This window comes from Cinclus cinclus, chromosome 25 (assembly GCF_963662255.1).
Source record: "Cinclus cinclus chromosome 25, bCinCin1.1, whole genome shotgun sequence".
NCBI classification, from domain to species: Eukaryota; Metazoa; Chordata; class Aves; order Passeriformes; family Cinclidae; genus Cinclus; species Cinclus cinclus.
In genome coordinates this window covers 7,009,297-7,022,424 of record NC_085070.1, presented here as the reverse complement: position 1 = coordinate 7,022,424, position 13,128 = coordinate 7,009,297, and the positions used below count along the sequence as shown (strand labels likewise).

Genomic DNA, 13,128 nt, shown 5'->3' with positions numbered 1-13,128 from the left:
GCCACACACAACCACCCTTAACAGAGGAAGTTTAAATATGCAGCCCAAGGAACAGCTCATCATGAAACTGGGGGATTGCTCTGCAAGTGCCTCCTGAATCTCCATTCCATGCAACACCTCACGGCAGGAGCATGAGGTTCACAGCAATGCCAGAGCAACCCAGAGGAAAGGAAGAATTAAAGCAGGTACTTAACAGTGCTTTAAAAGATGCTGAGGCATGTTTTAGTGTCTGCCCAGCTTCAGACAGGCTGAAGGCATCTCGTTCCTCCAGCTTATTTACTGGTTTGTAATTATCTGGGGATGCTGGCTGATTAACCTGCTAGGGAAACGCTCAGAACCCCTCGGACCATTGTTCAGGCATTACCAGAAGGACAAGAAATCACTGAGAAGTCCAAGGAGAACTTCACAGTTCTCCCCACTCCCCTGCTCTGGCTTTTCCTTAGGCGTGCCCTGGCAGCACGGGGTGGGAGCTCCCTGGATCCAGGGTGGGCCCCGTGCCCGAGGCACACCCCGAGAGCCCCAGCAGCACCCCAGTGCTTTCCCAGCCCCTACCCCAGCCCAGCGCAGCCTCGGGGCCTCAGGAGCTGCCTGCAAATCTGGCATTGAGCAAACGTGAAGTTCTGTCAGAGCTTTCGGAGCAGGGCATGTTGCAATGAGGTGTAAAGGAGTCTAGAAGAACGGTGGTTTTCTCACGTACCGTATACAAACAGCATGTAATCCGCATGTGATTTCCCCACCGCGTTGGAAGCCTCACAGCGGTATGTACCATTATCTGTTTTGTTTAGGTTACTAATGAGAAGGTTTGAACCAGACACTACAACGTGTTGAGGCATCTCATCATCTACTCTTAACCACCTCATGTCCGTAGGCCTACAGAGGAGGGAGAAAAAGAAACAGTCACATTACTATTTTCCTATGGTCAAGATGGCATCTTCAAAAGTTCATCCACAGACAGAAAGCCCAAACCAAGAAAAACTGTAAAGAAACAACACATACTTTTTTTGCACTACTCAAGCCCAGATGCTGTCAGGCTTCCTCAATTTAAATTTATTTTAACCCAACAGGAAACTGTATCCAGAGCTTAAATTTTCTGAAAACACTAATGCAAGCAGGAAGAAAGTTCATTAGTGGTTAATCATTCGCTTACTCAGCAAACCTGAAAGCTCTGAGGCTACAGACTCAGTGTTCATCCACGGGGTGCTCTGAGGGCAGAGCTGGACAGCAGAACAAGTAAGGTTTTGTCAAGTTTGAACCCTTCCACAAGCTGCCAGGGACCTGGTGACCTCAGCGGGGGCTGTGCCGTGCACTCAGGGAGTTCCAGCCCTCCTCCTGTCCCCCAGCCCACCTGGCAGCCCCCTCCTGCACCCACACTGATGGAACCCACGTGGGCAGGGGGTCTGCATCACTCTGGGAATGAAATGAGCCTGGTTTGTTAGAGCTGGTGAAGACTGGAAGTGCTGAAAGGCTTTGGGGGGAATCTTTTGAGTTTGTGAGGGTGTTTAGCATCTGTTATTATTATGTCTTTAAGCAGCAGTGAGGGCACAGATCAGCTCTTTCTCAGCAAGAAAATTCCAGCATCCTTCAGGCCCCCCAGCTCCACTTAAAGGGGAGTTTCCTGCAGCAAAGCATTTCTCAGCCTGCCTGGCTCCAAGGCTGGCAAGTGGGACTTCACATTGCTGGAAATATCCCATGGCTCAGGCTTTTCCCTGGGCCAGGGAAAACAGCACATGAGAGCCATGATGCAGAAGTTCCTGATGCTTCAACATCCCAGCCATGCTACTGGGTGGATCCAGCACCAAGCAAACTCAGCTGGGCATTGGCTGACTGGTTTTGGACTCGGCTCAGTGTTGTGTCCCTTGCTGCCATGGGACAGCCACGGTCTGGGCAGCAGAGCCCGAATGCACTTTAACTTCAGTGTAGGTGGGAAGGGTTTGAATGCTCCTGGCTACAGTTTTTAAAGGGCTCTCCGTGCTGTGCAGTCCCCAGGTTTCCCAGCTGGTACATGACACAGCAGCTGCTGCTCAGAGAAGTGTGTCCCTGGATGCCCCACAAGTGACCATTTCAGCATCTTCCCACTTCTGTCATAGTTTTAGGGGGGTGGGTCTCATCTAACAAAGTATCTGTATTAATACCAAAGAGAAATTTCTCCTCCGTGGTCTTTCTTCCCTCTGAGTGTCCTTCCCCCAGTATTTATCTTGCCAAATTTTGCAGAGAAATCACTTCACTTAACTGGAGAAACCTCCCCCTTCATCTAAAACCTCTATAAAAGATTTCATGAAACCTCTTTGTCTCAAAAAGATGGAGCCAATGCCAGCTCATTATTTTACTGTGTATTTTCTTAGCTTCAGGAGACCCAGGCAGAGTGACCTAGAGAAGCCAATTCCCAGCACATCACCAGCACCACGCAATGTGCAGCGGCAAGCTGCCAGGGAGATGTGTCTGTCCTATTTAACATGGGAATGTCTTACTCATAGCCTGCAAGGAAAAAATGTAGAGAAGCCTGTTCATTAGATTCCCAGTTGATAGCAAATGGGAGGCACTGCAGGGACCCAGGGGAGCAGGAATGCAAAGGGGCTTGGCAGGCTTTGAGCAGGGAATAGCTCCTAAACGGAATTCAGCAGGGACATGCTGGCCTCTGATGCACAGGGAAGGGATTGGCCTCCTGCCCAACAGAACAAACTGGCAAGTGGGAATCAAGCAAGTACTATGGGAACCAAGAAAATACTGTGGAAAGGGATGTAGGCTACCAGGGAGGATGAGGGCAGCCTGAGCCTCCTCGGCGCTGCCCTGCCCACAACGCCGAGCTGGACGAGGTCCAGCTCCCCACGCCCCAGCTCTGGGCATGCTGCCAAGGAGGCACTGACAGATCTCAGGGATGTTTGCAGAAATCTTATGGACATGATGAAAATAAAGAAGGATAGTAAATACTTGACAGCCATAAATCCAAGTGGAAGAGAAAGTATTTTGAAAAAAAATAAAGCCGACAAAACTTAAATTAGAACAGCAATGAAAGTGTGAGAAAATCTACCCTCCCTTGCCAGGAGTTTCCTCATGCATAAATTTCTTCAGCTGCCTAAGAAAGCCTCAAGGGCTTGGCAAGAAGAGGAGAGAGAATAAAACTGGTGCTCTATAAAAACCACACGGGGCACCAAGGGGGAGGAAAACCATCATCAGCAGGAGCAGAGGGATGGACTGCCTTACCTGGGATCCATCCCACCTCTCCAAGGGCCCAGCGCTGCACACCAGCACCTCCCGGGGCCACAACTGCAGCCCCTGACCTTGCTTTCGCAGATGAACCAAACCCAAGCTTAACTGCAGATTAATGCCACCCAAGCCATTCCCTGGGGGAAGAGGTGTCCAGCAGGGAGCCTTTCCCTTCTGCACCCGAAGGCTGCTGCACGGTGGCCAGGATGAGCTCTCCTAGGAGCTCTTCCAGTGGAAATCCACTGGCCATTAGGTGCACAGGAATAAATGCAAATCAAACCAGATGTCTTCAGCAGATGTTTGGGTGCAGGAAGCATTTCTCTCCTTCACTCTGGGACATTGTCTTCACAGCAGAGAATGGCAACAGGAACAGTGGCCACACAGTGTCCCGTCAGCACCGGCCACCCCGGGCCATCCCTGGGAAGGGTCCAACTTACTGTGGCTTTCCAAAGGCTGTGCACGTCAGCTCCAGCGGCTCCCCTTCTCTCGTCAGGCCTTGCAAGGGGTAATTCTGAGAAACCCGCACTTGAGGCTTATCTGCAGGACACAAAACACGGCTCTGTGAGCCCCGGCTCGCCCTCGCCGCTCCCGCTCGGTGCCGGCAGCAGGAGCTGGGGCCAGTGGCACCGCCGGCCCCCCGAGCTGCCCGGCAGGGAGGGCTCTGCTGCAAGCTCATCCCTGAGCCTGCTCCAGCTAGAAGGATCTCATGTCACGCTCAGGGGAAGCTGGAGGGACGCGTGGAAGGGAAGGGCTTTGTGGTAAATCGGCGATTCCTGCACCACGACACCCGGAGTCCTCGAGTGATACCGCGCTGGGCTGGACAAGAGATGCTCGTTAGAGACACAAACAGAGCCACAGCCACTGCTGCCTCTGTGTAAACAACAGGAGGCTGCATTTCGTCCAGACGAAGCTCCTCTAAATCCTACAACAAACAGAGAATTAAAGCTTGGATAGTTAGGGAGCCAACTCAGAAACACTTTAGTAAGACCCTGCAGAAAAAAAAGAGCCAAACCACAAACCTAGAGTCCACAATTAAAAAATTCATTACCTCCCATGACTGAAACAGAGATTAAAAATGCAATCTGAGCTGTAGCTAAAACATTATCAGTGCAGGGAATCAATTCAAGGCTACAAGTGCCATTAAGCCATAGATATTTTTCAGGAATTTACTCAACTGTAAGGAACAAAGGAAGGAAAAAAATCAGTATGCATAAAGGTTGAAACAATTTAAATGTTTCTATTTCCTCTGAGAGTAACTGCTACCCAAAATATTGGCTGGCTGCATTTTATTAACTGTGTTTAACTCATTAACATGCCTCCTATGGAATAATAGAGATTAGGAAAAAAAACCCGCGTGTCAGGATTTAACCAATTTAAACTCTCATAATTTTCAGTAATGGAATAAGCTACACAAGTAAATCCTCTCCCGAGATGACTCTACCACAACATTTCATCAACTAATCCCTGTTACAGATGCTTCCTGCAGCTCTGGAACTGGGGTGTCCTTGTGGGCTGGGGGCAGTGGCAGCCCTGTGGGACGGCAGCACTTTGGGGTGTCACCTGCAGAGGGGACAAATCCCACAGGAAATGGGGAAGCTTTGGTGTGCCTGGAAACACCCTCCAGCCCTGGAGTGGCAATAGCTCTGAACCAGGAGCAGGGGAGGACGAGTTCACTCCGGTGTTATGCAGCAAATAAATCACCTGCCACAAGTTTGGCACTGCTCTGACCATCCTGTCCACAACTGCCACCCCCTCAGCCATCTGCTCCCCTTTTCTGATGTGCTCTGCAGCAGCAGCCCGTGCCAGGAACATGGATGGTGCTGGTGCCCATGCTGTGGAAGGAGCAGGAAACCTCCCCAGCCCTGTGTACTCAAGGACTGAAACACCTCCTTTTGCTGCTTGCCTCTCTCGCTGCATCCCCTTTCCATTAGGTGAGTTTAGTACTTCTAATGAGCTGTTTACTAATGACAATTACTTATGGAAATCAGGAGAATACACCCAGGCTCACTGTACTGAGCACAAATTGCCATCTCCATGAGCTCCCCCCAAGCTGGGTGAGCCCTTCCACTGCCCTTTCATGGCAGTGGGGTTCACTGGGGTTCAGTGGTTCATTAACCCCATGGCAGTGGGGTTCACTGGGGTTCAGTGGTTCATTGACCCCATGGCAGTGGGGTTCACTGGGGTTCAGTGGTTCACTGACCCCATGGCAGTGGGGTTCACTGGGGTTCAGTGGTTCATTGACCCCATGGCAGTGGGGTTCACTGGGGTTCAGTGGTTCATTAACCCCATGGCAGTGGGGTTCACTGGGGTTCAGTGGTTCATTAACCCCATGGCAGTGGGGTTCACTGGGGTTCAGTGGTTCATTGACCCCATGGCAGTGGGGTTCACTGGGGTTCAGTGGTTCACTGACCCCATGGCAGTGGACTGGACCTGTCCCACTCAGATTCAGGCACTGTCGAGGTGTCACCTGCCACAGGAGTCTGGGTCTATCAGAACATGTGCCAGCACTGCTGAAGCAAGAGCTTCCCAACGGAATTACCACAGCAAAGGACTTGTCGGCATGCTGGGAATTATAGAGGGCATTAGGAAAAGGTACCCAAGTCTGGGGGATTCAGAGGGATGGCTGGACACTCCAGAGACCCAGCTGGCATTAGGATCATGGCATGCAAAAAAGATTTCACTCAAGAATCTGGAGGGGCAGTGGTGTATTTTTCCCTTTGTTTAAGGATGTGCCTCTACACAATCTTAAATTTTACTTGCAGTGCTCAGGCCGTGCCTCTCACCAAGTCAGTGTATTTCCTGCAGATTATGGACTCTGAGTGCAGTGGAACACTCCTGCCTTGTGAAAGCTGAGAGCTGGGGGACCCTGAGCCTGGCTCCTGTGACATTTAACAGCACACATGGACAGAGCACTGCTGCTTCCAAGGTGTGCTCCAGCCTTTGCCACCTCCCTGGTACCCAGGGACACGTTCCAGCAGTGATGCCTGTGGCCCTGTGATGTGAGGTGACGACCAGCTCGGATGGGAACACAGGACGCCAGGCAAGAAGTGGCACTTTTCACCACCAAGTGCATTCCAGTACCCCGAAATCCTCATCTTGGAACTTCAGAACATCACACCACTGGATTGGTACAGAAAAATAAACACTTGCATCTGTGCACCCGAGGCCCTGCGTGCTCCATGGCAGCCAATTAGACCCAACAACCCAGAGCTATTTCCTACTATGCCTCTTTCTAGGCTTAAAAAAAAAAAGCCTCGTAATTTAATAAGGCACCTTTATTAAGCTAAATTCATTCAAAAGCTCAGAGTGATATACAAGGTTAAATACCAGTCGTCTAAAGGTTACACTGTAGCAGCAGCCAATTTGAAAAACTTATTACGAAGCCATTCTGCATTTGATGAGATTTCTCTCACAACAGGCACTGCACGTGCCTGTGCACCGAGGTCTGCAGGCACCCCAAAAACCCTCACCTCCCAAAAACCCTCACCTCCCAAAAACCCTCACCTCCCAAAAATCCTCACCTCCCAAAAAACCCTCACCTCCCAAAAAACCCTCACCTCCCAAAAACCCTCACCTCCCAAAAAACTCTCACCTCCCAAAAACCCTCACCTCCCAAAAAACTCTCACCTCCCTAAATCTCTCACCTCCCCATAACCCTCAGCTCCCCAAAACGGTCACCTCCCAAAAACCCACACCTCCCAAAAACCCTCACCTCCCCTCAGGGTGCCACAGGCCACCAAAACCTGCAACCCATTGACTTTCACAGCTCTCAAGCTCTGTGCTTGGGAACTTACCAAACCACTCCAGCTATTCTGCATTCGTCCCAGTTCTTCCTTTTTTAGATGCTCGCCCATTTTTGTGCCATCAGCAAAGATTATTAACAGTGACTTTTTAAGAACTTCAAATGCTTCAACTGAACAGCATCAGGCCAAGCACCCAGGCCCCTGCGTTCCCTCTAAAAATACCAGCACTGCTGATTACTCCCTAATGACTATCCTTTGAGATCTGCCAGTTAGTGATTTCTTAATCCATTTAAACATGCACTTCATCGATAATGCTTAGATGTCATTAATCAGCCGAGATAAAACATTACACCGAGTTCGGGGCCTTACAAAAGCCTAAGCCTATTATTTGCACCCATTTCCCTTGATCAGGCCAGCCCATGATCTCGAAGGCAGGAGAGCTCCCTGCCCCACAGCCTGCACCAGGCAGATCTGCCAAGCCCAGGGGGCTCCAGGGGCTCGGAGCCTCGCTGCCCACCCCAGGAACAGCCCAGCCCACCCTTCCCCAGTGCTGGGACCCCAGCTCATGGTGGTTTTGGCAGTGCCAGAGCCCGGCCGACAGGGAAGCTGGCAACAAGGACTGGGCCAGTGATTCAGCTGAGCAGGCTCTGGCCTCTGCCAGGCGAGGAGGTGCCGGCTCCAAGTTTAAAATCCATCTTCCGATCCCTGCATGGATGGCTGACGCACCTCTTGGCAAACCTGATGCCAGATGGCATCCCTGGGAGCAGGATCTGCAGCCTAAGCCGTGTTCCTGCCCACTGTAGGCAAATCCAGCCTCAGCATTTCCCAGATAATGCTTCACACATCTCCCTTCAGGTGGGCATTGCTTCATCCAGCTCCTCATGCCTGCTCTCTTCTGTGCCCAGGAGGGCTGCTCAAAAAACTGACTTGTGGGAGTCTCTGATCTCACTCAGGGAAGAACAGGAAAAACGTGTCTTTCAATACTAAAAGAAGTCAGCAAAGTTACCACTGATTCTCAGGTGTAAACAACAGCCACCTTTATTCCAAAATCCAGTGGGGCTGCTCATCAGGAATGCACTCTGCGTCAGAGCCAGCCCAGCCTGGCAATCCCCTGCCTGCTCCTCACCTCTGACAAGGACAAGAGGCTGCACTGCTGATTTGCAGCCAAAATACAGAAATCTATTCAATAAATAGATCCTGTGTCTAAAATAAGGAATGAGCAGGGCTGGCAGATCACAGCTTGTCTGGAAGAGCCTGTCAACCCCAAACACAGCTCTGCAAAATTCACCCTTAGCAAAAGCAATTTAATCATTTTACTTGTTGCGGGAAAAGGAATGCCAGAGCCCGACAGGCATTTTGGGGATAAACACTCCTCTTTTAATATTTAAGCACACTCTGCTGCTTAATGCCTGCAAATGGCAGAGCCCCGGCCGCCCCACACGCTCCCTGCTCCCAACAACATTCCTCTGAGAAAACCTTATTAATGAGCTCACAAACGAGCACCCAACTGGGAAATGTCACAAACAAGAGTGGCTAATGCCCCAGAAAATCAAATAACTGAACACTCGGCTGATTGTGGTGCTTTTCATATTCACTAAAAGAAAAAAAATAGCTTTAAATCAAAGTTTCTGAAGGGGTCAACACCTCGCTGAACAAAACAACTCATTTATTCGCTTTTAGTGATCTCCAGATGATAAATTACATTGATGTTAATAACTTCACTGCAAACTATGCAATTAATATTTGTACTGGTCGGAAATGTAAGGATTACTGGAGATGAGGCAGCGAACGTATGTGTCCAATTTTGAACATAATTGGGCACAAAACCTTCTCCTATTGCAACAGCAGAGGCTGCAACAAGACTCCACTGGGGCAGGCTTTAAAGGTACATGTGTAGGTATTACAAAAATGAATGCACAGGTAATTATAACTTCAGAAAAGGACAAAAAGCCAGCCCAGAGAAAAGGCCAAAATCCAGTATCAGGTAACGAGAGCGGCACACGCACCACACGGGCTCACCTCGCACGTCTCCCAGAATATCTGGTTCCATTCAGTTCCTTAATGATATTTTAATGCATTTTGTTGCTTCATTTCCTTTCTAAAATTACACCCAACGCAGTGGTCTCCCATCACTCACTGATGGATCTGAGCCACAGCAAGGGAGAGGCTGCAGCAGACCTGGGGCCATTTCCACTCCAGTGCCACGGGCTGGGGCTGGCACAGTGCTGCTGTGGCCACCAGGAGTGCATGGCACTCTTGGGCCAGCCCTGCTCTGCTTTTGAGGAGGTTTGGGGAAGGTTTCACACATGTTACACTGCTTGTTTGCAGAGATTCCTGTTCATGACACACCCTACAGCCACGTGAAAGCATTCACCTCAAACTTCACCATGCTGTGCCAGGGCAGATATGCAACAAACAGCTTACTCCATGAGCAGGGCAAGTTAACACCCAGCACTGCTGTTTTCAGCTTTTTTCTTGGAAAACAAACCCCACAACTTAGGAGTTATGTCTCAGAAAAAAATATCTCCCTGCTCTGAAATTTAGTCAGACAAAAAATACCTCATTATCTGAGCAGGCTCCATCCATCATCCTCCTGTCCTTCCCCAACACATTTCATGCTCCAGTTGGATACATTAAGTGCAGAGAAATACGACATCTGCTGAGAAAAACATTTTCTTGTGCCCTGCTGATGCTCTGAAGGGGTGGATCTGCTGTGCCTGTGAGGGGAGTGGGCAGGATTTGCGGGGAGAGGATGTCAGAGCAGAGAGTGGACCAGGCAGCCCGGGTAACTGCAGGGAAGCAGCTGCATCCCCACGGGATGAGCAAGGAATTCCAGGTGTCACTGAGCAGAGAGCTGGGTGCCTGCAAGGACACAACATGGACAGTGGCAGGCAAGCAGGAGCTGCAGAGGCATCCTCTGCTGCACATTCCACATCTCAAACCAGCTGAGAAGGTGTCAGTGCAAGAGCCCCAGCTCCCCGGGGCCGAGCTCCACGGGAGCACTGGTGGAGATGCCTCGTGCAAGGACAAGAGGCTCTTCCCCCTGCCCACACTCTCCCACTGGCCAACAAATCCTCTTTGTCAGGCAGGAGAAGCTCAAGGGTAAGAGTTTGTTCTGAAATGCCTTTTCTTTAAGCTAAAGCCCTGCAGCAGGTATGAAATGCAGGTGTCTGGCCAGGCTCCAGCCCATGGAGTCCTGGAGCCACAAGGTCACAAGGCAGGACAGTTCTTGGGCAGGGGCTCCCCTCTGGCCATCTGCTGCTGCCCACCCAAGGAACACACTGGGCTAACGGGGTCACGTCCCCACACTGGAACATAATTACTTTTAACAAGCTCAGAGTTTAACTCAGAACATAAAATCAAATCCATCTGAGCTCCCTACTCCTGCTCATCCTCATTCCCTCCCGAGGAGGCTCCCTGCCTCATTCCCACTAACAGCTCTGGAACAGCCCAAGGAGATGAAAAATCAGCAACAGGGGCAGAAACTTGTGCACAGGATGCAGCAGCACCTCCAGTGAAGGAGCTGAACAAAGAACTGTGCTTTTCAGGGATGCTTTGTTCTCACTGCATGGGCAACCCCTAAGGCTGCCAACCAAAGTGGCCAAGGAGGGATTTACTTGAGGAAGAAGAGAAAAAATGTTAGCTTTTTTCCCCCGAAACAATGGCCCTCTCCTATTCCACCAAATCATCAGGATTCCAGAGATTTCTGAAAGGAAGCCTCAAGGTTGCCCAGTGCCCTTTCAACCCAGCGAGCTCCAATCCCCCCACACAACAGGGTGGATGGCATTTTTTGCTCTTCCCCGTTAAGTATTTGATCAAGCCTCACAAAGGTGCTAATGTATTATTAAAGCTAATGGAGCTCTAGAAGAAATGTTAATGGACATTAAGTTTGCATAAATGAATTACACATTAGCACAGTTGCAAGAAATCTTGGATCTGTCAATTTAGGCAGTATCTGATAATTCCTGTTTTCCTCATTACAGGAACATTACTTCCCGCTAGTTTTGGAGATACAGGAATTGTAACCAAGATGTTCATAATGAAACTACATAATGAAGAAGATGAAATAAATTAATACAAAACTTCCTCTCCTCCTTTCGGCGTGATGTAGTTGAAGGAACCCTACAAAAACAAGGACTTTGAATTGTCTCAGGGCCTGGCTTTCCAAGCACACGGCCTCGCTGTAGGGACCATCCCACTTTGTTTTTGGGAGATGTTTCAGAACATAGGGATGCATGTACACAGCTCCAAAATTTCCACCAGGTACATCTGGGACCACAGATATTTCCAGGTAGCTGCTTGCTGCTGTCATGTACAGTGGAGCAACTCCTGAGGGAAGTGAGATGCATTATTAACAATGAACACATCAGGACCAGCACAGGAAATAGGCTGGCTTCCATCACTGCTGCTATTACAGATTCCACAGAATCCACAATCTGATGTACAACTCCAGTTGATGCTATATGTTCACAGAGGGCACAAGACTGAGGTTTCTCCTGCACAATACCCAGTTTTTGCCACAGTGGCCAGTTGCTTTGAAGGGTGAGAAGTACTTTTCAGAGATAAGTAGGTTGCTAGAAGAAAAATACTCAGATTTAATCTGTTCTGACAATTAAAAAGCCCAGCCAAAAACCTTTGATGCAAATTCTATGTACAGAGAGTTATTTCATCAGAGAACAAAGGTAAGTATTTATGTTATCACAGAGGGCTGGGAAAGTGGTGGCTTCACCCATGAAGTGTTACCTTATATTGTGATTGTGATTCCTACGTAGAAGGATATAACCCTCATCAACACTGGGATTTTAACAAGTAGGGAACGGCTCCTGAACTCCCAAGCACACAGTTTCTTAATTTAAGAGAATTAAAGGCTCTGCTACTCACACATGACTTCCAGGTAACGCTGTGTCTGCAAGTCTTTGACCGCAGGGTGATCCACCAGGCAGATGACAGGGACCCCGTCGTCCTCCCGCCCCACCTTCAGCAGGAGCTGGCTGGTCACCGTGTACATGTCAGACCACCTCTCCACCTCCGACTTGCCTGGGCCAGGGAACAGAGACAGGGGAGTGAGGACAGCCTGGAGCCGTCCCTCCTGCAGCCAGGCCACCTCCCTCCTGTCCACGATCCCTCTGCACACCCATCCTGTCCTCCCCTCCATCCAAGTGAAGTCCACGCCATGATTAACAATCCCCTTAACACCGTCCCTAAACCCCCAAACTCTAAATCAATGAGCCACAAACCCCCTCCCACTCCTGAACCGACAATTAGCTACAAAAGCGGCTTAACAGAATAAATTAATTAAAGGTAGTATGGGTAGGTGGGAGCATTTGGAAGAGCTCTGTTTGAGGGAGGGGAGCCCAGCTCTGGACTGGCTGCCTGAGGGATGCTGTGATGGAAACGAGCAGGAAGACAAGACAAAACGAGACAAGACAAGACAGGAGAAAAAGGATTTTTCCAGGAACTCAGCAAGCACCTGCTGACAGCGCAGCTCTGCTCTGATCTGTGCCTTTTTATTTAAGAATTCACAGGCAAAATGCTAAGAGTAACTTCTGTAGAGGAGCTCTCCCAGACACCAAATATTGCTGTATAATATATGAGAGTGAAAACAGGTGACACACGCAGACACGCCTTGATATTTGGAGGAAAAGCTTCCCCATGAGCAAAACCACACCTCCTGTGATTCACAAACTCACAGCCAAGTGTTTAAGTCTCTACTCTGTTAAAAAAATATCTGAAGACTGAGCAAGGTAAAGTGGTATTACATGAAGCTCAGCATTCTCCCCAGAGAACTCAAAGCTGGGATTCAACTGCTAACACAAGAAAACTCAACCAAGAAGCTGGACAGGTGAGGCAGAAAGGGCCAAACACTTAGTCCTGCTGCCCACTGCTATGGGGAGGGGATCCAGAGGGGATCATTAACTCCCTGCACACCACAGCGCTGGGGCTCAGCGGGCACCACTTCTCCAGGCAGCAGGTTTGCATCCCACCTGTATCAGCATCCTCCCAGCATGTGGCCTGCTCAAATGCTCTGAAGTGCTGGGCTTAAAGAGAGGACTTTATCCTGTCCTTGCAGGAGGGTGGTTTTGAAGTAATGAGTCTGGACTTCTGCAGAGAGTCCATCAGGGTCTCAGACTGGGTAAAGCACAAAGGTGTTGTCAACCAAGCTCACATCTACATGCAGACT

General features: G+C 49.7%; 1 protein-coding gene across 1 annotated transcript in view; it reads right to left on the bottom strand.

The window, feature by feature from the left end:
• Positions 1-13,128, bottom strand: part of CADM1 (cell adhesion molecule 1) — a 51,050-nt gene that overhangs the window by 25,451 nt on the left and 12,471 nt on the right. Inside the window, exons 6-8 of the mRNA XM_062508556.1 lie at positions 11,829-11,984; positions 3,642-3,741; positions 698-870 (exon numbers count right to left, since the gene is read on the bottom strand). Coding sequence (XP_062364540.1) covers positions 698-870; positions 3,642-3,741; positions 11,829-11,984 — 429 coding nt within the window. The remainder of the gene's footprint in view (positions 1-697; positions 871-3,641; positions 3,742-11,828; positions 11,985-13,128) is intronic.